The sequence below is a fragment of the Danio rerio genome, chromosome 15 (assembly GCF_049306965.1).
Source record: "Danio rerio strain Tuebingen ecotype United States chromosome 15, GRCz12tu, whole genome shotgun sequence".
In the NCBI taxonomy this organism is placed as follows: Eukaryota; Metazoa; Chordata; class Actinopteri; order Cypriniformes; family Danionidae; genus Danio; species Danio rerio.
The window spans coordinates 3,901,769-3,927,830 of NC_133190.1; the positions used below are offsets into that span (position 1 = coordinate 3,901,769).

General features: G+C 35.2%; 1 protein-coding gene across 1 annotated transcript; it reads right to left on the reverse strand.

The window, feature by feature from the left end:
* Positions 1-2,736: 2,736 nt before the first annotated feature.
* On the reverse strand, positions 2,737-9,388 carry lpar6a (lysophosphatidic acid receptor 6a). Its single transcript, NM_001080055.2, is given in 3 exon segments — positions 2,737-3,361; positions 7,407-8,797; positions 9,126-9,388. A coding segment is annotated over 1 exon segment (1,074 nt). The 5' UTR covers positions 8,757-8,797; positions 9,126-9,388; the 3' UTR covers positions 2,737-3,361; positions 7,407-7,682.
* Between the last annotated feature and the right edge of the window lie 16,674 nt (positions 9,389-26,062).

A 26,062-nucleotide genomic window follows, 5' to 3' on the forward strand; every position in this document is an offset into this window, starting at 1 on the left:
ATATATATATATATATATATATATATATATATATATATATATATATATATATATATATATATATATATATATATATATATATATATATATATATATATGCAAACACATGCGCTATAGGTAAATTCAATAAACTAAATTGGCCGTAGTGTATGTGTGTGAATGTGAGCATGCATGGGTGTTTCCCAGTACTGAGTTGCAGCTGGAAGGGCATCCGTTGTGTAAAACATATGCTGGATAAGTTGGCGGTTCATTCCGCTGTGGCGACCCCTGATTAATAAAGGGACTAAGGTGAAGGAAAATGACTGAATGAATGTTTATTTAATATTTCAGCCAAACTTAAAGACTATAAAAATAGTAGCAAATACTGTAACAATTTCACTTCATCGTTAAACAGCACTATTATTAGAAAATAAACACAGATTTCACCGCAAAACAACAAATTTTGTCATCAACTGTGTATCTATGTATTTATGTTTAATGGAAACTAAAGCTTCAAATGAAGCTCCAATGAATTTTTTGTTCTCTATTTAATTCATTTATTTTTGAGGTCAGACTTGACTAAGATGCACGCGACAAGATGGGAGACGGAGGAAGTGAAAATAAATAGGATTTCAGTGTGATATTTAGGAACTAACATGTTGCTCATTGAGGATGTTTCTCTCTGTTCCATATTTAGATATTTCCTTTAGCTTACTACACGAAAACAGCACTCAAATACACATTTTAAAGTGTTTGTAGCATGACAAACTGACTGCAAAGTCCAATACATGAAGTATCGCATGTCATCTTGAACACAGAATGAATGAGGTAGATAATGTTAGATTAACTTAACAGTAAATATCTATGAGTGTAGATTTACAGTCATGTTTTATCTTAAAACAATTACTGCACAAAACAAACCATTAACTAAGACTTTTAAGCTCAACGATTAAGAGGTTTCAGAGGTCACCACAGCGGAATGGACCACCAACTTATCCAGCAAATGTTTTACGCAACGGATGCCCTTCCAGCTGAAACCCAACACTGGAAAAGACCCATACACTCTTGCATTCACATTCATACACTACGGCCAATTTAGTTTATTCAATTCCCCAATAGCATGTTCTTACATGTCTTTGGACTGTGGGGGAAACGAGAGCACCCGGAGGAAACCCACACCAACATGGAGAGAACAAGCAAACTCCACACAGAAATGTCAACCGGCCCAGCCGGAGCTCGAATCAATGACCATCTTGATGTGAGGCGATCGTGCCACCCACTGCACCACCGTGACTCCTGTAATGTCACCATATGTCACGTAAATAAACAAACATAATACACGTGTGATGTCAACGTTACCCAAATAAATAAACAAATAAAAAGTAAACAAATAAATGAACAGACAATTAAAGAAAAATAAATGAACAAACAAAAAAATGAATAAATAAAATAAATGAACACAAAACATGTTTGTGATGTCACCATAACATGTCATCAGATAAATAAACAAATAAATGAATAAATATTATACATACTGTATTTGTGATGTCACAAATAAATAATAATTGAATGAATAAATAAATAAACAATTAAATGAATAAATAACTAAATAAATATTTTACATATAGTATTTGTGATGACATAAATAAATAAATAATTAAATGAATGAATAATTAAATGAATAATAAAATGAATATATGACTAATTAAATGAAAAAATAACTAACTAAATAAATAAATATAAATTTTACATACAGTATTTATGATATTATAAATCAATAAATAATTAAATTAATAAATAAAAAATACTTAAATGAATAAAAAATAGATGAATAAATAAATAGATGAATAAACATGTAAATAAATAGATCTTTTACATAGAGTATTTATGATATCAAATAAATAAATAGTTAAATGAATAAATAAATAAGTAAATTAATAATTAAATGAATTAATAAATAAATGAATAAATGAATAATTGAATGAATAACCAACTAAATAATATATACATATAAATTTTACATAAATAATTGTGATATTATAAATTAAAAAAATAAATAAATGAATAAATAAATAAAAATATTAAATGAATAAATAAATAAATATTTTATATACAGTGTTTGTGATATAAATAAATAAATAATCAAATGAATAAATAAATAAGCAAATAAATAAATATTTAAATGAGTAAATAAATACATAAGTAAATAAATTAATATTTTACATACAGTATTTGTGACATAAATAAATAATTAAATGAATAAATAAATAAGTTAATAAATAAATATTTTACAGAGTATTTGTGATGTCGTACATGAAATAAATAAATATATATATATATATATATATATATATATATATATATATATATATATATATATATATATATATATATATATATATATATATATATATATATATATATATATATATATAAATAAATAAATAAGTGTTATGTACTGTATCCATGGCAAAGACAAAATAAATCAGTTATTAAAAATTAGTTAAAATAAGATGACACTTAAAAATGTGTTGGAAGCAAATCATCTCTCCATATATTTTGCACATAGTGCATATATTTTAAACAACACTTGGGAAATATATTGTCTAAATAGAATTTAAATTTCACCAGAGGGCTAATCGCTTTGACTTTACCAGTCTGTTTAAAATATATGCACTTAAAAAAAACCTTTAATTGTATGTGTGTGCGTATGTGCATGTGTGCGTTTTAGGCACACAAATTCCATTACCATATCAATGAATGGCCAGGTGTTTTATTTTCTTTGTTTTGTTTTTGCTGCACAACTGTCATAGAAACAGCCCTTAAGGCATTTGGATGAGTGAGAGTTGGTAAAAGTGAAGTAGGTACTTCTCTTGTTTTTTCCCCCCGATTCATTTCATTTCCCTCTTTTCTTTTTAATTTGCTTAACTATCTTCCCTAAAGACAACGAGTGTGGAATCTGATTCAGCAGACATGCCAACAGCTGCTTTTTGACTGGCATATTTCTGTACATCGAAACAACAGCTTATTTCAGACTTTCATTATTCTTTTAAAGGAACAGTCAACCAAAACTCAGAATTTACTCTCCCTTTACCCTTTTACAAACCTTTTTCAGTTTCTTTCTTCTGTTAAACACAAAGGAAGATGTTTTAGTATAGTATAGTATAATATAGTATAGCATTTGAAGTAAAAAAAATAACTGATAGCATATTTGCCTCAAGGTCAACGCGGTGACTCAGTGGTTAGCACTGTCCCCTCACAGACCAAAGGTCACCGGTTCGAGTCCTGTCTGGGTCGGTTGGCATTTCTGCGTGGAGTTTGCATGTTCTCCCCATGTTGGTGTGGGTTTCCTCTGGGTCCAAACACATGCACTTTAGGTGAACTGAATAATGAGTGTTAATAAGTGTTTGGATGTTTTCCTCTACTGGGTTGCAGCTGGAAGAGCATCCACTGTGTAAAACATATGCTGGAACAGTTGGCGGTTCATTCCGCTGTGGCAACCCCTGATCAATAAAGGGACTACGCTGAAGGAAAACGAAAGAATGGATATTTGCCTGAAGCCAAACATTGAATTACGCTAATTTACTCTTTTAAATGTTTAACACAAGGGAAGATGTTTTGAAGAAAGCTGAAAACCTGTAACCATTGACTTCCATTGTAGTTGTTTTTCTTGCTATGGATGTCAATGCTTTCTTGAAAATATCTTCCCTTGTGTTCAACAGAAGAAAGGTTTAAAAAAGAGCTGCACCAGCCTGGTCTTACGAGGAAATAAAAGTATTTTTAATTTAGTGTAGTGGTCACCAAACTTGTTCCTGGAGGGCCGGTGTCCAGCAGATTTTAGCTCCAACCCTAATCAAACACACCTGAACAAGCTAATCAAGGTCTTACTAGGTATACTTGAAACATCCAGGCAGGTGTGTTGAGCCAAGATGGAGCTAAACCCTGCAGGGACACCGGCCCTCCAGGACCAGGATTGGTGACCCCTGGTTTAGTGGATAATTCATACAAATTCATTCGAGTTCAGTCGTACAACAATGTATGATTTTAAAAAGGAGGCGTGGGACTAAACCCCTCCCCTAACCCCAACCGTCATTGAGTGATGAGCAAATCGTACAAAATTGTACAAATTAGATCATACGAATTAGCCATTAAATCAAAAAGTTATATATATATACAATTGAAGTCAGAATTATTAATTATTGCCCCCCCCCCCCCCCCCCCCTAATTTCTGTTTAACAGATTTAACAGTTTAAGATTTTCTTTTTCATTTCTAAACATAATAATTGTTTTAATATTAGTTTTAATAACTGCTTAATTTTAATTGTTTTAATATTAGTTTTAATAACTGCTTAATTTTAATTGTTTTAATATTAGTTTTAATAACTGCTTAATTTTAATTGTTTTAATATTAGTTTTAATAACTGCTTAATTTTATCTGTGCCATGATGACAGTAAATAATATTTGACTAGATAATATTCAAGACACTTCTATACAGCTTAAAGTGACATTTAAAGGCTGAACTAGGTTAATTAGGTTAACTAGGCAGGTTAGTGTAATGAGGCAAGTTATTGTATAATGATGGTTTGTTCTGTAGACTAAAAAATCTAGCTTAAAAGGGGCGAATAATTTTGAAGTGTTTAAAATGTATATTAATAACTAAAAACTGCTTTTATTCTGGCCAAAATAAAACAAATAAGACTTTCTCCAGAAGAAAAAATATTACCAGACATACTGTGAAAATGTCCTTGCTCTGTTAAATATCATTTAGGAAATAATTAAAAAAGAAAAAATTCAAAGAGGGGCTAATGATTCTGACTTCAACTGTGTGTGTGCATATATATATATATATATATATATATATATATATATATATATATATATATATATATATATATATATATATATATATATATATATATGTGTGTGTGTGTGTGTGTGTGTGTGAAATTTTATAGCCACAGTTCAAAACACACGACATTTGTTGACATTTGTGTTGTTCATTTTTGCATGTTTTAACCGTGAAGAGCATTCAGACACAATATTTATTCATTCATTCATTCATTTATTTTCCTTCAGTGTAGTCCCTTTGTTCATCAGGTATCGCCACAGCAGAATGAACCACCAACTTATCCAGCATATTTTTTGCACAGCGGATGCCCTTCCAGCTGCAACCCAGTACTGGGAAACACTCATACACTATGCATTCACACACATACACTATGAAATGCGATTTGACTATACACCAAAAACCATAAAACACTGTTTATTTTACTCGGACATTTGCATATTACATTTCATGCATGATTTGTTCCCTACAAAAGCATGCCAATCGATTGAAAATAAATACGTTGTTTTAAATAGGAATATTCATCTGGTGAAATCGTATTTATAAATCGCAAACTGAGGTTAATTTAACCAATAAACGTAGTGAGCCGCCGCTTTTTGGGGAAATTTTGGGACCCCCAATAAATATCTAGAAGTTTAGATTATAACTATAACATAGTTTACTATCACATCAAATTTTATTATAACATACAAATTATTAATTTTTCACAAAAAATATAAAATGTAGATATTGCATTAAGATAAAACAAGGAGATTGAGTGATATAAGAAATGTTTTTTTTTTTGAATGAATAAAAGTACAAAGGGTGCATTTTAGGACTGAAATTGCTTAGGGCCCTCAAATCCCTAAATTCACCCCTGATCGCAATACATATTGCAGAAATACAAAATATCGCAATGTCTAATTTTTCTAACATCATGCAGAACTAGTTTGAAACAACTCAAGGATGATCACATTTTCATTTTTGCGTGTACTATCCCTTTAAATACAGGGCTTTGGCCAGGATTGGGCATGTTGACAGTTCCTGTCAAATAGCATTGCACTGTCATGTCACAAATTACACAGTTAAGCAGATATTTCTTAACCTCATCTACCTGCCAATTCATAGCACAGTTTTGCCCGCAGCAGATGATATTTTCATAACTATGAGGAAAAAAATATTTTGACAAAACTTTGCAAGGGTTTATTGAAAATAGGAGCTGATTTTCTCGCAGATGAAACTGTTTATGCTTATGTTTGATACACAATGAATATGTTTTTATGAGATTTAAACAACACACTGAGAGGATTTCATCTCAAATATATATGGCATCCTAATAAATAATGACACTGGACTACAAAACCAGTCATATGTTTCATGGGTATATTTTTCAGCAATGGACATTAATAATAATAATAATATCAATAATAACAATAATATCAATAATAATAAAAAATTAAGACTTAATACACACACTTATTACTTTAAAAAACAGATTTTTAAAACATACAGCAATGGAAAGAATATGTATTCATTTTAATAATAATAATAATAATAATAATATTAAATTAAATAATAATATTAATAAATTTAATAATAATATTAATAAATAATAATAATAATAATAATAATAACAATAATATCAATAATAATAAAAAATTATGACTTAATACACACACTTATAACTTAAAACAGATTTTGAAATCATACAGCAATGGAAAGTATATTTAATCATTTTAATAATAATAATAATAATAATAATAATAATAATATTAATAAATAATAATAATAATAATAACAATAATAATATCAATAATATCAATAATAATAAAAATTTATGATTTGATACACACACTTATTACTTAAAAAACAGATTTTGAAACCATATAGCAATGGAAAGCATATTTATTCCCTTTAATGATAATAATAATAATAATAATAATAATAATAATAAATTAAATAATAATAATAATAATAACAATAATGAAAATAATAATAATAATAATAACAACAACAATATCAATAATAATGATGATGATGATGATAATAATAATAATAATAACAAAAATAACAACAAAAATAACAATAATAATAAACACTTGTGACTTAATACTCTCAAACTCCAGATTTAATAACAACAATAATAACAATAATAATATTAATATTAATATTAATATAAATAATAATAATAATAACAATAACAGTAACAATAATAAACACTTATGACTGGTTTTGTGGTTCAGTGTCAAGTTATAAACAGTAATTTTGTATTTTCTGGATGTACATTACAAAAAGAGAACTCATAACAGTATACAAAAATATAATAAATCCCTCTATTTATGATTTTAAGACTTTATTTTCAAGTGAAGTTTGTAACAGAATCACAACAGTGCATTATGACAGTATAAATGCCAGTGCAAAGTTAATATACAGCATTATATAAAGTGCCAACGGAAGTTTTCAGCTTGTTAATACTATGACACTTCAGGCAGTCAATGTTTTATTCTGCTTTTATACATAAAATAACATCATTTTATTCTGTTGTGGGTTTAATTAAATAGTGGTTACATCATATAGTTTGTTATTTACACATTAACTTACCAAATTCTGGAAATGTGAGTACATTCACAAACAGTTAGAGACTTCCAGCTGATCTATATTTGCATTATCCTTACTGCGCTTTTCAAATGTTTGGACATATTTCCAAGGGGAACAGGTGTGTCCCAGGGTTCTGGACTGAAGGATGACTTTTACAGGGAGGTAAATCCCTATAAGAGCCCACCGTTTACTTATCGCCCTCAGAGATATTAAACAAACCCGATATATATCCACATGCTAAAGAGTGCTTTATGTGTCCTTAAATCCACTGGTAATCCCTCATACGTGGGACTCATTGTGAAACATCTTGTTCTTGATGGACCTCAGGCTGAACTGTAGGGTGGACGACGTCTCCGACTGCAAGGCCTCGGAAAATTTAACATCTATGGAATGGCCGGTCTGGGTCTTCCTCTTAATGGAGTTCTGTATAGTCTCCGAGGTGAAATAGTAGACGATGGGATCGAAGCAGCAGTTGGACACGGCGATGCACAGAGCGATGGGATAGATGGTCCGGACTACCGACTCCGCCGCGCATCCTTTCAAGGTGTTTGTTCGCACGAGGGAGTAGAAGACAAGGTTGACGTTGTACGGGATGAAGCAGAAGCAGAAGATGAAGAGGTGGACGATGATCATCCTCAAGATCTTCTTCTTGTTGAGCTTCCCTCCTCGACTCACAGTGTTTGGTCTCCTTAAAGTCTGAAGCACCATCGCAGAGCAAACCACATTGAGCATCAGTGGGATCAGAAACCCCACCGTCTCTATAAAAATCACCACTTTTGAAAGATGGCTCTTCCATTCCTTCGAGGAGAAGTTCTCGAAGCAGGAGATGCTGTTGTTCTCCAGCTTATTAGTACTGTTGAGCATGAATCCCGTAGGAAGGCTTCCTGAAAGAACGAGAACCCAAACTGCAGCGCACACAATTTTGGCATTGCGTTTGGTTCGGAGTCCTCTAGATCGGAAGGGGTAAACGATGGCCAGAAAGCGGTCCACGCTTATGCAGGTCAGGAATAGGATGCTCCCGTACATGTTGGTGTAGAAGAGCGAAACGGAAAGCTTGCAGAGGAGACTGCCGAACGGCCAGTTCTGCTGGACGAAGTAAAAAACCCTCAAGGGTAGAGTGAGCACGAATAACAAGTCCGACACTACTAGGTTCATCATATACGTAGTGGTTTCATTCCGCAGTTTTAACGAACACATGAAGATGTACATGGCGGCAACATTCGTGATCAGTCCTACCATGAAGACGATGCTAAACACCATGCTGTAGAGGGGATATTTAAAGTTGTCATTCTTCGGGCAGTGAGTGACGTTGCTCACATTGAGCATTTCCATCTCAAGACTTGTATTGTACATCTTAACAACAGACAAAGGCACGCTATGGGGTGGCAGTTACACGCGAGAGAGCGCACAATAAAAGGATTTCCCTCAGCAGCACAAAAGCATGCAAGAAACAAAGATCACTTCCAGCTCCCTTCCAAGGCGCTTTCGCCTTCAAGCACTCGTAGATCTCTTTAATGTGTTGCTTCTGTTCAAAACCGAGGCATTCTTCAACAAAGCCTCACGTTGAAGGCATTTCTCCCATGAGACTGGAGCCCGACAACCTCTTCCCCTCCCCCTTTCCCCAACAGCCACCCCGCAAGTCTTGCAAGTTACTCACTCCAAAAGTTTCAAGTCCTTCCTGAGCAATCCCATCCACAAAATTGCGAGCAAGTCCCTGTTACAATCCTCTCCGCAGAAGTCGCACTTGAAGCATTCCCAGATAGTATCCGCTCTCTTTGTTCCCACAGATTGGGGCACCTGTGTGTAGACTCAGTGTGAGTAAATGAGTGAGTCCTGGCTTCAGCCGAGGGTCTGTTTCCTGGCCCACCCCCTTCCTCGCGGCTCTGTCTCGGTGTCTCCGTCAGCAGTCGCCCCAGGGGCATTCATTGCTGTGCGCATTGAAGAGGCGGGAGACCGAGGCAGCTGTGGCTGTGGAGGACTCTTTTACAAGCCGGTGCTATCATGACTGGAGTATTTGAGCAACAACTGCTCCTCCTCTGCCCTGACAAACCCCTCCCTTGCTCTGACAGAGAAGAGAGCCTGCAAGAGTTTACTATTAGACCACGTGTGAGTGCAGTTTGTACTCCAACAAACACATTTAACCACATGGGAAATGATAAGTATTGTAGTTTTACTTTGGGTTTCTTGTGTTAGGAGTTGCAACTACAACTGTAGTACTTTAAAATAAGTGTAGCACTACATAATGTGTTTTTATTATTATTTTTGCTGTTTGTTGTTTGTTTTTGAGCCTTAAAGAGATAGTTCACACACCAAAAAATTAACCTTTTGTCAATATTTACTCAACCTTCACTTGTTTAAAGCCATTCAGATGTGTTTTATTAAAGTTTTGATTATTATTTTGTTGTTGTTGTAGATCTTACTCTCTTAGAGTCCTGAGCTCTAATTAATAGACACATCAGATTTTTCAAGCCCTGAAGGGATATTCACCCAACAAACTTCACTTGTTTCAAACCTTTAAGAGCTCTTTGTTGCAATTAGAAGAGCTCTACAAAATTAGTTTTGAATATTATTGTTGTCGTTATTGTAAATCTTAGTATCTTACAAAGAGTTCTGAGCTTTACTTTTCAAGCCACGCTTACGTTAAAGAATAAATCACCCAAAAAACTACATTTCTGTCATCATTTACTCACCCTTTACTTGTTTTAAGCCATTCAGAGGTGTTTTATTGAAGTTTTGATTATTATTATTTTTGTTGTTGTTGTTGTTGTTGTAGATCTTACTCTCTTACAAAGAGTCCTGAGCTCTAATTAGTAGACACATTAGATTTTTCAAGCCCTGAAGGGATATTCACCCAACAAACTTTACTTGTTTCAAACCTTTAAGAGCTGTTTGTCGCAGTTAGAAGTGCACTACAAAATTAGTTTTGAATATTATTGTTGTCGTTATTGTAAATCTTAGTATCTTACAAAGAGTTCTGAGCTTTACTTTTCAAGCCACGCTTACCTTAAAGGATAAATCACCCAAAAAACTAAATTTCTGTCATCATTTACTCACCCTTTACTTGTTTTAAACCAGGGTTGCTCAATCCTGTTCCTGGAGATCTACCTTCCTGTACAGTTTAGCTCCTACCCTGATCAAACCCACCTGAACCAATTAATTAGGACCTGAAATCCCCTTGATAATTACAGACAGGCGTGTTTGATAAGGGTTGCAACTGAAATCTGCAGGAAGGTAGCTCTCCAGGAACAGGATTGAGCACCCCTGTTTTAAACATTACAGGGCCGTTTACTTAGCAGACATGTTTGCATTAGAGAGATGGTTCACCCAAAAGTTTGTCATTATTTAATCCTTGTTTCAAACCTTTCAGAGTTTCTTTTCTTCGTTGAACACTATTGACTAACTTAGTATTTGTGTTTGTTTTTACTACTAAGTCAGGGGTTCTTCAGAATATCATCATTTGCAATCAAGAAAAAACAAAACTCAGAAAAGGTTTGGAAACACTTGGATGAGTAAATAGCAAGTATGTTTATTTATTTTTTTGGTTGAACTATCCCTTTAAGCACACTCCAGACAGCCTCTGCTGGCAGATGTGGTATTTACACTGTTCAACTGCTAAAAGCATGGGCAGGGAAAGGCTTGACAGTGTGTAAATGACTGTTTTGTCATTCATTAGCCAACAAGTGTTGGGTTACATCATCTTCCTGTGGCTCCAGCTTCATTAGTCATGAAACTTTTTCAATCATCAACATAATAATAAAAACAAGTAATACAGGTTTATTTCTTCCGGCAAATTAGAAAGTGTCATTACCATGGTTTAAATTAATTTTCTTTGCGGCTTGGTCCCTTTATTAATCAGGGGTCACCACAGCGGAATGAACCACCCAGGAGACAATTAATAAAATGTAACTTCTTTAAGACAGTAGTTAAATGAATCCATAAGCCATACGTGTATATTTATTGTTATAAGTGTATTATTATACATTCTGAAAGATGGATAAATATGATTTACACTGAGGATATTGTTAAGAATTTTTTAGGATAGGACAATATTTGGCCAAAAAACAAATATCTGAAAAGAAGAAATCTGAGAGGTGGCACTGTGGCTGAGTGGTTAACACTTACAGCAAGAAGGTTGCTGGTTTGAATCCCGAATGGGTCAGTTGGCATTTCTGTGTGGAGTTTGAATGTTCTCCCAGTGTTGGCGTGGGTTTCCCCCACAGTCTAAACACATACACCATTGGTGAAGAAAATAAGCTAAATTGGCCATAGTGTATGAGTGTGAATGAGAGAGTATGGGTGTTTCCCAGTACTAGGTTAGTTACACACGGTCAACGCACATTGCTAATCTGAAATTGGGTTTTGACATATTTACAGAAATTAAAAAAAAATTATTATTGGAAGATGATTGGCCATTTTATTTCTTTCAAAATTGATATCTTAAATAGTTTATATTCATTTATGCTTTACACCAATTGATTTGAACTATTTGTTGTTATTTTAATTGATCTTTCAAGAGTTCGCCCTTAGCTGATGATTGATTATGAAGCGTGTTTGGCATGCTGTCCCAGGAGAGAGCCCTAAGCTTGTGAGATCCTCGAGACCGGGGCTCCCCCCATTGCAGGGCAAGTGGAGTCCGAGTTCAGGTAGGTCTCGAGAACTCCCCTGCTTGATATTGTTGGAAGTAGATCATAACACTATGAAGTGTCTATGCTGTCAATTTAGATTTGTCAATTTACTTATGTTACATGTTTTTGGTCTGTGGGAAGAAACCGGAGAGCCCAGTGAAAACCAACGCAAACAGGAGGAGAACATGCAAACTCCGCACATAAATGCCAACTTGGCCAGGTAGTGTCTGAGCCGGTGACATTCTTGCCATATGGCCGTGGTGCTAACCACTAGGCCTCTGTGCTGCCCTGACAAGTAAATGGGAGGAGTAGGGGTGGCAGGGGGGATTCTTCGAGACGAAGATGGCTGAGGTAAGATACTTTGGTTATTTATAGTGCTTAAGGAGTCGTCTGATTGGTAAATCAGTGTTAGCTAATGTGGACCAGGTGCTATCGATCATAAGCAGGTGCTCCTCTCAAAATTAGTTAATAAATAAACTTCACTAAATATCAAATATTTGAATGTGATCAGTTTTTATTTTATTTTAAAACACTTTTATAGTAATTTTATTTTTATTTCATTTATTAATTATTCATTTTCTTATCGCCTTAGTTCCTTTATTAATCCAGGGTTGCCACAGCAGAATGAATCGCTTAACCAGCAAGTTTTTACACAGTGGATGCCCTTCCAGCCACAACCCATCTCTGGGAAACATCCACACACACATTCACACACACACTCATACACGATAGACAATTTAGCCTACTCAATTCACCTGTACCGCATGTCTTTGGACTGTGGGGGAAACCGGAGCACCCGGAGGAAACCCACGCAAACGCAGGGAGAACAAGCAAACTCCACACAGAAACGCCAACTGAGCAGAGGCTCGAACCAGCGACCCAGCTACCTTCTTGCTGTGAGGCGACAGCACTACCTACTGCGCCACTGCCTCGCCCCTTTCATTTATTAGTTTTTTGTAATCAGTACTGGTCAGAACAACGCCATTTAATTTTTACATTTAGCTATATCTGAATGATGACGCAACATTATCGTGTGCATATTTTGACATTTCATCTACTTTAACCAACGCAGAAACCTCACACACATTTAACATTATTCATACAGACACCAAAAACACAGGTTTCATCTTTGCCCCATGAAAAGTTCCCAAAAACAAATATTCCTTTATTAAAGAGCTCTCAAATGTGATTTCATTCATTCATTCATTCAGTGGCGTAGCGCGAAATGCAGAGGCCCCCCTGCAGGGATCACTGATGGGGCCCCCTGATGATGAGGGAGGGGCAATTGGGTGAGAGACAACACGGGGAATGGATCACAAATTGAGGAGCGGGGAAGGGAGGCGGGGTGAAGCGACAATGCGGGGAAGCAATCACAAATTGAGGAGCGGGGAAGCAATCACAAATTGAGGAGCGGGGAAGCCTTCACAAACTGAGGAGCGATCACAAACCGAAAGCGGCGAGAGTGTCAAAGTAGCCAGAAGTCATTCATTTTCAAAGAGAACCGGCGGCGAGAAACAGCGCGGCTTTGTGGTATGAGCTATGATGCGGTTCGGCGGCAAGCAATCAGAATGAAGTAGTCCAGCGCTTGAGAGGTGTTCAGAGAACAGACCAGTGAACTTTGGTTCCGACCACAGTTGTTCCCAAGAGTTTGATTATTGCGGTTGCCTGATTTACAATTATTAAAAATCGTGACGATGCGGGGCCCCCTAATCACGCAGGGCACCCCCGCGGTGCGTGCCCTGCGGACCCGTCCGCTACACCACTGAATTCATTCATTTTCCTTCAGCTTCGTCCCTTTATTTATCAGGAATCGCCACAGTGTAATGAACCGCCAACTTATCTAGAATTTGTTTTACGCAGCAGATGCCCTTCCAGCTGCAACCCATCACTGGGAAACATCCATACACACTCATTTACAAACATACACTATGTACATTTTAGTTTATTCAATTCACCTACAGCACGTCTTTAGAATGGGGGAAAACTCGAAGAAAACCCACGCCAACATGGGGAGAACGTGCAAACTCCACACAGAAATGCCACCTGACCCAGCTGAGGCTTGAACCAGCGACCTTCTTGCTGTAAGTCACCGTGTCGCCCCTATGTGATTTTATTACTAGACTTTAAAAAACAAAAACAACGCCGCTCTGCTTTTCCAAACTCCACATGCAACAACAGACAGAGGAAGTGCAAGCAGCAACCTCAGCAACGCTTCCTTCTGTTTGCAGACATGCTGTCGGGGTTGGGCAAGGCCTTTTGGATTATACACCACACCCGATGACACACTGAGCTTTACATGCAACAGCATTACGCAATACTACCAGAAACCGGTCTTTGATTAGATGAATAAAAAAAAGTGCTACAGGGACCACCCTTAAGTGTTCATCCCATTCCTTTTCTATAAAGGGATTTTAACAACTGTCATCAATAAATGAGTTTTAAGCTATAAACCAAAGCAGCCGGCTCCGAGATTATTACAGTTACCTGGAATTTTACTGCTAGTTTACTTTTTACTGCTAGTAACTCGGGGTAACACAAGATGTATTGGTGACTTTTTTGTTTTCTTAAATGGATATTCCCCCTCCCCCCCAAAAACACACACACACACACACACACACACACACACAAAAATGGTAATTACTCACACTTGGTTTCGAACAAGTATGAGTTTCTTTCCTCCGTTGAACACAAAGGAAGATATTTTGAAGAATGTTGGAGACTGACTTTTTTCCTACTATGGATGTCAGTGGTTACAGGCTTTCAGCTTTCTTTAAAACACCTTATTTACTGTTCAACAGAAGAAAGAAACAAATAAAGATTTTAAACCACTTGAGGGGAAAGTAAATACCAAGTAAACTTTCATTTTTGGTTGAACTAACCCTTTAAGAAGAAGATTATCGATGATTTTTAGCTAGAACTGTGATCAATGACGGACGATTTAAGACAAAAAATATATATACAGATAAAATTTCAATAAAAATAAACAACCATGGCAACATTCTTCACAACATTGTTATCATTTAGTCATAGCCATCAAACAGACTTTTTAAAACCCATCGTTTTTGGGGTGAACTATTCCCAAAGAGCATAGAATCACCAAGAGGCGACACTCTAGTGTAATTTGGGAAACAGCCACTAGATGGCGCAGCGGCCATTTTGGAATGAAAACTCCAATAGAGCAACAGCATATTCTTAAGTCTGTAAAATAAACTATTAAAAGTGCTGATGATTGTGATGGTAAGTGTTGTATTGTTGTCTTTCAGGTTGTATCTCAGCTTTAATGTACTTTTTAAATAAATAAATAAAAAACTAAGCAGCTGCTTGCGATCACGACAGCAAAAAGATCCAATGGACAGCCGATCGCGTTCACTCCAAAATGACGATTTCCAGGGCTGTAGCTGGGTGCTGCTGTTTCAATAAAATAAAAAAATAAAAGAGTGTCGCCTCTTGATCATTCTAAGCTCTTTGCTATTCATTAAATACAAAAAAAAAGCTTTTTGGTCACACTTTATTTTAATGTACTCTAAAATTTAGGCCATTAAGAAACCCTTAACTTATTTAAGCTTATTAAGGTTTAGATTTTGGTATTGGGTAGGACGAGGGATGTAAAATAAGATTCTACTTTATAAGTGCTAAAAAACACTTGATATCTCAATAATAGGCAAGTAATAAGCCAGTACTAAATGGTGTGAATGTTACTTAAACTACAATACTACCAGCCTTTTAATCTGATTACTTTTAACAAAATTTAATGTTTTTTTTAAACATAATTTCATAATTTTTAACATTCTCACTTGATATTAATATTTAGTCTTGTACCAAGGTGATACAAAACAAAACTGATTCCATTCTCTATATTGTGTCAGAGAGTTTGGGCTGTAAAATTATTCTGGGAATCCCAGCAAGACATTGATTGATCACTATTTTTTTTCTCAATTGGTATATTAAAATGTATCATTATTGTTTGTTTGTTTATACCATGCACAAATAATGACTACCATACAATTTTTTTTACTGATATTACAAAAGACATCCCCACTAAAATGAGTGGAATAATAGCTTATATGTCTATTTAACAATAGCTTATTTTTACTAAGAGCAGGTCTAAATATCATTTATTAATATTTTAATTGCTAAAATTATGTAAAGCATTTTTAATTTATGCACCCACTCACATATATGTATATGTTTAAACACACATAAATTGCACATTGTCAATTTTTCATATTTTGTAATACATGCGTTTTATTATTATTATTGTTATTATTATTATTAATAATAATAATATTTTTTTAAAATGCTTTTTAATTGCATGCTGAAACATTGATCTTTCCTCCAACAACTTTTGATGTTAAAAAGTGACTTTTATTGACATATTAAATAGTGAAGTGATATATTATCTGGGTTGGTGTTGTATATAACGCTACAAAACCTGATAATAAACTGCCAGTATTTTTTCTGCTATTTTACATACTTATTTCTCAACATATAATTTATTTTACAATCTATTGTTTTAAACCACTAAACTTTATTATTAGTCACTTTGATAAAATGCACGGCTGACGAAAGTCAACAGAGCAGAGATCAACATCCCATAATACAATTCACAACAATAAATAAACAAAAGATCCCGTAAATAATAAAATATAGAGCCTGTTAATTAACCAATATTTTTGTAGTGTCTATATATATATATATATATATATATATATATATATATATATATATATATATATATATATATATATATATACAGTTGAAGTCTTATAATTATAATTATATATTACAATTGTATAATTATAAGGTCAGAATTTTGACCTTAAAATGGGTTTTAAAATTTTAAAAACTGCTTTTATTCTAGCCGAAATAAAACAAATAAGACTTTCCACAAAAGAAAAAAAATTATCAGACATATTGGGAACAGTTCCTTGCTCTGTTAAACATCATTTGGGAAGTATTTAAAAAAGAAAAATAAATTTAAAGGGGGGCTAATAATTCTGACTTCAACTGTTTATACAGTACATATATATATATATATATATATATATATATATATATATATATATATATATATATATATATATATATATATATATATACATATATATGTATATATACATATATATGTATATATACATATATATGTATATATACATATATATATATATATATATATATATATATATATATATATATATATATATATATATATATATATATATATATATATATACACTTTTGTATTTTCAAATAAAATTGCCCCGCATTGTTCAACTTTTGGAATCTTATTACGCATTTCATGCATCCTTACACATCCCTAATTATCCTTAATTATATAAGAGTTCAAAAGCAAAAACCTCTAAAAGCCTTTTGAAATTTTCTTCAAAAATGAGCATTTTTATCAGGCTCCTGTCTGTAGTTTCAGTAATTTCAAGTTCACGGCAAAAGACCCTTTTTAAAGGTCTTTAAAATATAATAACTCAACATAAATATAGGAGTCTGAGAAAAATACTCATTTTCCATGGAAATTTCATACAGCACTTGATATGTTGAACACTTCATATATATTAAATATATTTTTAGACGGGTTGATGAAAAAAAATCTGCGTAAAATCCTCAAACCTTTAATATTTCTGATGTTTTGCATATCTTTTAACTGAAAAAAGTAAGATTAATAATGAATTGAATAGTAATAATGACAAACAAACAGTCACACACCTAACTCACACACTGTAAATAGATGTTTTTATAAAGCACAAGTGCAGATGCTGAATGTTTTTTTAGGTGCGTCATCTGAGGCGAGACCAGACATTGGCACATGCTGACATGTATATTCATGCCTCATGTATCATTATGACTTAACATTACCAAAGTAACACCAGCGTTTCAGATTTTATTGAACAGCAAAACCCCTCAGCATACTGACATGAAAACACGACACCTAAATGTTCTGAAGTCAGTGCCGACACAGCAAAACATGTAAGATGTTTTATAGCCATTGTTCTATTTTCCCCCATGGGGCTCCCTTAAAACAAACACCATCAAGGTCAGGGAGACATTTTTGGTGAAAACACAGGCTGTGTCATTGTCTGCGGCACGCAAGACCTCCAACAAAACCATTCCACTGAACGCTGAAAAACAAGAGTCTCGTTTGTGGGCTGCCACCAGATGAAACGCATGTCTCAGGAACGCAAAGCATCTCATTTCAATTGCAGGAAACTGTGGAAGACATGTTCAAGAGGGGACCGTATTGTTAGCTGTCCTTCGTGCCAGTTCAAAAACTAAAAGACCAAACAGACGACGGTGTCCCTGAAAACTGTACATGCTATACATTTCAGTAATTATGCGCATTCTGCGAATAAATTGTGTATGAATTTCAGCATTTGTTCCCTGTTTACACTGCACTTGTCTTGCGAAAGCTAAGCATTCAGACTATTTATGAACAGTATATATACAGTTGTGCTCGAAAGTTTGCAAACCCTTGTAGAATCTGGTAAAATATGAAGTATTTTAATGAAATAAGTGAGATCAGATGTTATTTTGTTTATTTAGCACTGTCTCGAGTAAGATATTTTAAGTTTGATTTAAAGAGAAAATTTGTAACAATTTTAGGTTTTGTCAGTTTGGTGGTTATTTTGTACAAATTCATCTGAAAAGTTCATACATCAAGTTCAGTCGTATAAAAATTTACGATTTTTAAAAGGAGGCGTGAGACCAAATCCCACCCCTAAATTAAACCGTCATTGGCGGATGAGCAAATCATACTAGATTATACAACATAGGCTCAATCTGAAAACGTAGCCCTATTTACATTTCTGGAGATCACAAATTATGTAGCCAGAAGCACGTATGGCTGCATTCCATCTTTAAAACGAATGCTACAGGGTGTTATGACGTCGTAATTTTCCATGCTTACTAGCTGACCACTTACTTCCATATGGATGGCTTTTCCGCTGTTTTCAGTTTGTCCAGTTGGCTCGCCATGTACGTCGAAGGACTTGAGACGCAGAGAGATGTTGACCAAGATGACGGGATTCGAGTCCCTTGAAGAACGGTTCCAGAAAGCAGGTAAGACAAAAACAAAAGCCAATATATAAAATAAACAAGTAAATAAGAGAATGTGGTAAAATCTGAAAATGTGGTAAAAATCAGACGAGAGCTTTTCTTTTTTCGGATTGCTTTTTTCCCTTGTCAGGGAAGGAGGTGGGGGTGTCAATCGGTGCTTTTGAAAACAGTATTGGTTGAGTTCAGGGAAGAAGGAGGGTGGGTCAGTCGATTGGTCAGTCAGTAAGTCAACAGTGGCCTCTGGTGGATTTACGCGAGAATAGCAGACACGAATGACACTCACGAGAGAAATATAAGATCTGAAAAAGTGTACACAGCGGCGTCTGCAAAAAAATGTAGCTCCTGGGATGTATTTGGTGCTCTTCAGAAATGTATATAGCGGTACATCTACAGAATGACTCTGAGTTGAGATTATGTAAATGAGAAATTCATACACATTATCCATTAAATTAATAAGTTATGAATGCTGTGAGATAGCATTGGATATTTTGCATAAAAGATGGTTGTGTACAGGTTACAAAACAAAAAACATAGCTGAAATTATTAAAATTACCCCCAATACTTCAGCATCCATAACATTTTTTTTAGTAAAGCATTATAAACACTAGATGATGGATAATAAAACCCAGAGTGTCTTCTTTCCAATGATATATAAACTGTGAATGTAGACCAAATCATTCAGCAACTGTAAATGTTTTAGCGTTGGGAAGATCATTTTTTGATAAAGTGCCTCTGATGGTGAGGGAGAGAAGGACATAGCCTCAGAAAACTTTTTACAGAAATCTCATTTTGCATGCTATCGTCATCAAATTTAAAATATAACCTTATGAAATACTTGGCTTTCAAGTCATATTTTTTTAAGACATTACATTAATGTTTTCCTGTGTTTGTATATGAAAAACAAATATTGAACACAGTACAATTTTTTTTCCTCATGACTTCATAATGTATAACTTTTTTTTTAACTTTTTGTTTTAACATGCAACTGCTCCTTTGACCACAGTAAAGCTCAAAGTGACTTATTTTTAATGATATATGATTTGTGTTTGTAGCTTACTGAAGTCAGGAACTGTTACTATTTAAAGTTAGGTAGGTGTAAATCCCTATAATTGAGTATATATATATATATATATATATATATATATATATATATATATATATATATATATATATATATATGTGTGTGTGTGTGTATATGTGTACTTTTTCAGTTCTTATATTTCTCTCGTGAGTGTCATTCATGTCTGCTATTCTCGCGTAAATCCACCAGAGGCCACTGTTGACTGACTGACTGACTGACTCACCCACTCTCCTCCCTCCCTGAACTCAACCAATAGTGTTTTCAAAAGCACCGATTGACACCCCACCCCGTTCCCTGACAGTTTTCAAAAGCAATACGGGCAAAGAAAAGCCCTCGTCTGATTGTTACCACATTTTCAGATTTTACCACATTCTCACCCTGTTATTTACTTGTTTATTTTAGATTTTGGCTTTTGTTTTTGTCTTATCTGCTTTCTGGAACCGTTCTTCGCGGGACTCGAATCCCGTCATCATGGCCAACATCTCTCTGCGTCTCAAGTCCTTCGACGTACATGGCGAGCCAACTGGACAAACTGAAAACAGCGGAAAAGCCATCCATATGGAAGTAAGTGGTCAGCTAGTAAGCATGGAAAATTACGACGTCATAACACCCTGTAGCATTCGTTTTAAAGATGAAATGCAGCCATACGTGCTTCTGGCTACATAATTTGTGATCTCCAGAAATGTAAATAGGGCTACGTTTTCAGATTGAGCCTATGTTGTATAATCTAGTATGATTTGCTCATCCGCCAATGACGGTTTAATTTAGGGGTGGGATTTGGTCTCACGCCTCCTTTTAAAAATCGTAAATTTTTATACAACTGAACTTGATGTATGAACATTTCAGATGAATTTGTACAAAATAACCACCAAACTGACAAAACCTAAAATTGTTACAAATTTTCTATATATATATATATATATATATATATATATATAAAGTCAACCACAGAGTGTCTTTATTTCTTGGGGGATGGGGAGGGGGTATGTTTGGGGTGATTTCGCCCAGAGTGCCATTTAAACTAGAACTGCCACTGGTGTACTTATTCTTTTAAGAAAGCCAAAGTCTTAATTTTTACAACTCAAATGTTCAGATTTATGGGTTTCTTCACATTCTGCATTGACCAAGAGCATCAGCTGTACAATAATAAAATGAATCCTCAAAAGTACAGCTTGCCTGATATGTGTGCACACAGTGTAGATGCATGAGCCACCACAGCTGAGTTGGTTCATATAAATTGTGTAACGGCTAATGTAGAAACACTGAATATTGACTGAACTGTCAATATGAAACATCAGATTTCATTTATTATGAAAATGCTTGCGAGTACAACCAGTCCGTATCTGAAAAACCATATCAGATTTGAGTGCCATGTGAAAATCCTTTTATACCCAATAAACGCTGTATTACAACATGGCCTCTTGTAGATTGTACACTTGCAGCACTCATCGGTTCATTAGGGAAAAGTGATTTGTGGGGAAATCTAATAGGTTTGCTCTTCCCTCTTCCCTTCGGTCGTAATCTTTTACCGGTACACAGCACTATGCTAATTGCTGGGTTAGTTTAATAGCCGCCTTGGCTAAAAATCATTAAATATTTAGCCGTACTGACATTTGGTCTGTGTGTAATGGACAAGGAAATCAATATGGCTTTGGTGATTAATATTGAACGGTTACTTTTATAGGGTACATGAAAGGCTTTTAGTGATGGCTGCTTGCCATTATGTGTATCTTAATACAGTCCAGAGCTGATGGTTTGCTCTGGACTGTATTAAATATAATAATAATAATAAAAACATATACACTTACTATATGCACTATATATGTCAGAGGATAATGCCCAGACTGGTTCCAGCTGATAGAAAGGCAACAGTAACTCAAATAAGCACTCATTACAACCGAGGTCTGCAGAAGAGCATCTTTGAACACACAACACATCCAACCTTGAGGCGGAGGGGCTACAGCAGCAGAAGACCACACCGGGTGCCGCTCCTGTCAGCTAAGAACAGGAAACTGAGGCTACAAATCACACAGGCTCACCAAAACTGGACAATAGAAGATTGGCTGGTCTGATAAGTCTCGATTTCGGCTGCGACTTTCGGATGATAGAGTCAGAATTTGGCATCAACAACATGAAAGCATGGAACCATCCTGCCTTGTATCAATGGTTCAGGCTGGTGGTGGTGATGTAATGGTGTGGGGAATATTTTCTTGGCACACTTTGGGCCCATTAGCACCAACTGAGCATCGTGTCAACGCCACAGCCTACCCGAGTATTGTTGCTGACCATGTCCATCCCTTTCTGACCACAGTGTACCCATCTTCTGATGGCTACTTCCAGCAAGATAACCCACCATGTGTGTTCGTAAAGCTCGAATCATCTCAGACTGGTTTCTTGAACACGACAATGAGTTCACTGTACTCAAATGGCCTCCACAATCACCAGATCTCAACCCAAAAATGCACTTTTGGGATGTGGTGGAATGGGAGTTTTGCATCATAGATGTGCATCCGACAAATCTGTAGCAACTGCATGATGCTATTATGTATATATGGTGCAAAAATCTCTGAGAATTATTTCCAGTACCTTGTTGAATCTATGCCATGAAGGATTAAGGCAGTTCTGAAAGCAAAAAGGGGTCCAACCTGATAATAGTAAGGTGTACCTAATAAAGTGGCCGGTGAGTGTACGTAGCTCATAGAACATTTCATTGCATGTTTCAGATGACAAATCCACTAGAGGGCGCTGTCTATATTTTTGTGAGTCCGAAATATGTTATCTAGGGTATGCTTTTGTATGCTTTAGGTACACAATTTGAGAAGACCGGGCTTTTCGTACAGATAAACACCTAGCGAATCACTTACCTAAACCCTTCCCTAAACCCAAACAATAATGTTTTCAAACCCAATTTGACCTTGATTTTACATTGCTTTTATCTGTTGTGTGGAAGCAGGCTTCACCGGACTCAAACCTCTGCGCTCTGCATCGTAAGTACAACACTGTACAAAAGGACTAACCCAGAATCTGACTACAGGGTGCGAATTATACATTGACTATCAGGGGGTTCGACTTTTCGGTAATGTTAGTTTGAGTGATAGATGCTTCAATTAATCAGACGTATGCATTTATATAAATTGCATCACATTTATTAATAAAACTTACAAGTTTTCATGCAGTGTTCTGATGGATATTTAGAGTATTCTGACTTTTAGTATCCTCTCAAGGAGCTAATCAGAGGTTACTGTAGGTCAAACTATACAGCTAACTGTACTTTACTTTTAGGCTACATCTAGAAACAAGCACCTATTAAGCAAGAAAAGTGTCTTGTGAACACTTAGCATGTCTATTGGTGCCTGTTTTTGAATTGTTCTTGTGCAGACTGATTGGGGTGATTATGCATCCACAATGGTATTGACCGTTATAGGGGTGGTCAAATTTATATTTACATATTTGATTTAATTATTAATATTTTTAAGATACCGATCAGAGAAAACTTTTTCTCACTAATTAGACCTCCCAAACATGTTGTTTCGATGTCATTCAGGGGGATCAGGCATTAATGAGAAGGAGTAAATCCCCCCAACCTCCCCCTGCAATTCGCATACTGGTGGTCCATATGGAGATAGGTAGATGACTCAAATCTACCCACTTTCAAAGCAGACACTGTTAAGTTGTTTTGTGGCATTTATTTGGTGTTGTGCAAACTTTATGAAAACTTAATCACAAACTTAACATAACAAACTTGTGTTTAAGTATGTTTTGCAGTACAAAATATGTAGGCTAAAGCAGCCTGCACTGCAATATTCCCTGCTGAATAACATTGTTACAGTACATGAAAAAATAGTAGGCAGAACATTTGACTATTTGATCTTTTTGTGTTCATTTGAAGACAGGTCATACACGGTATTTTCCAAATAGGTTGCATTTTCATGTGAATATGCTTTAAAATTAATGTTAATTGCAGAATCTACTGACCAACGCCTGTGGTTTTATTAGATTTTTGCAGTTCACTATTTCGATTGAGGGGTTGGTTGTTGTCATATTCAAAGAATGTGAGGCAACATGTTTGTACAAACTGAAAAGAACCGCGTCATCAAGAATCAGTGTTGCACCACTAGCTGTGATTGCATAATTTTGGACATTCATCAGAATGAAAAGCCAACATTTGGTTTAAAAGTGATTATGCAAAATCCACAATGAAATAAACAACACAAATTCACTGATACAATAATAACCAATACAAATTCATAATATATTTTTTTAATTAATCCTAAAAGAGGAACACATGTATAAGGAAATAAATATTATAGGTGGCCATAGATAATTTTTTTTTATCTAGATTCATCTCACTGTAATCTTTAAATGGTTCATTTGAATTCTGCAGAAGGCATTCAGAATATGTGTGCTACCCAAATAATAAGTCTTTGAGAACGGGTTTCTCAAGCCAGGTGGCGCATTAGACCAGGGGCTCATCTCCTGTTGCCAAAATGCATCACAAACTGCTTGAGAAACTGTTCTATTGTGATAATTGGTGATGAAAATAAATGATGTTCAATAAGCTGTACTTGTGTTTACTAACTGTTTATTCAGTTAAACAAGTGTTTTGTAGGCCTACATAACAACTAAACAGCGATTTTTGATCACCTTAATTCGACTAAAGTCATAACTGAACTAAACAGAAATGGAATTAAGCTGTGGAGTATGCAGATATTAGTGGCATTATTGAAGTAAACACTGCAATCAAACTATTACTGTCATGTAGGACTTTCACCATATTTTTCCGACAACATCCACACACATGGCTGTCATTAAAGGACCACACACACACACATGCACGCGTACACACACATCGCAAAACGCTGTAGTTTTTTTTCTTTCCATTTGGCGTGCGTTATTAAATTCCTTAACACTCTCACCAGTCCTTACTCCTTATTTGCGTCTAATACCCCAGTTTGTCACAGGGGCATGAGTGAAAGGGAAACTGCCGAACTGCAGTTAAAGTCACCCAAAATTACAGGAAACTCTTCCATGAAAGCACTTCACGTAAACACCTTCATTATATTATTGTCTATTAAGGCAAATAACCTGCTTACAGATGTCCATGTAAGCGTAGTCAGTAGTGTCTTCGAATAAAATGTGTCAAGTGAAAGATCCAGAAGGGCATCCTGCTGATTTGAATCCGAAGGGCACATTTTTGTCAGACGGCTCACCAGTCAGGTATACATCTGCTCAAAAATATGAAGGTGAAAGTCATCATAGCTTGCGTAGAATAGACCCAGCTCCCAACCCAACTTCGAGAATAGATTAACGGTGATATTTTTTTTATCACGCGATAAGTCTCGCATTAATGCAGCACGTTAACGCCGATAATGGCCCACCACTAATATATATATATATATATATATATATATATATATATATATATATATATATATATATATATATATTAAGGGTGTCATGATTTCGATTTTTAATCGAAATTGATCGAAATTTATGCTTAACTTCGATTATCGAATAAAAAAAAAAAGAATCGTCGATGCTGCCACGCCCCCATGTCACGTCAGCTTGGCTTGCCAAGCGGGAAAAAACAGGCTTGTTGAAGTGCTTGTTAAACTGCAGAAGCAGGAGACCCGTCGACAGAGCTTAAACCCTCTCCTCTTTTAATGAAGTCGCCGGTGTGGAAGCATTTTGGATTTCCAGTGAGTTATGTTGACAACGTTCGTGTTGTCGACAAAAAAAAAAAAAAAACACAGTTTGCAAGCTCTGCTATGTACGTATTACGGTTGGGTTGATAGACGATGAGCGCATCGTGATCCTCCTCCCCGCACCCGTTGCACATCCGCTCGCGAAAAATACACACTCAGGCCCTGTTTACACTAATATGTCTT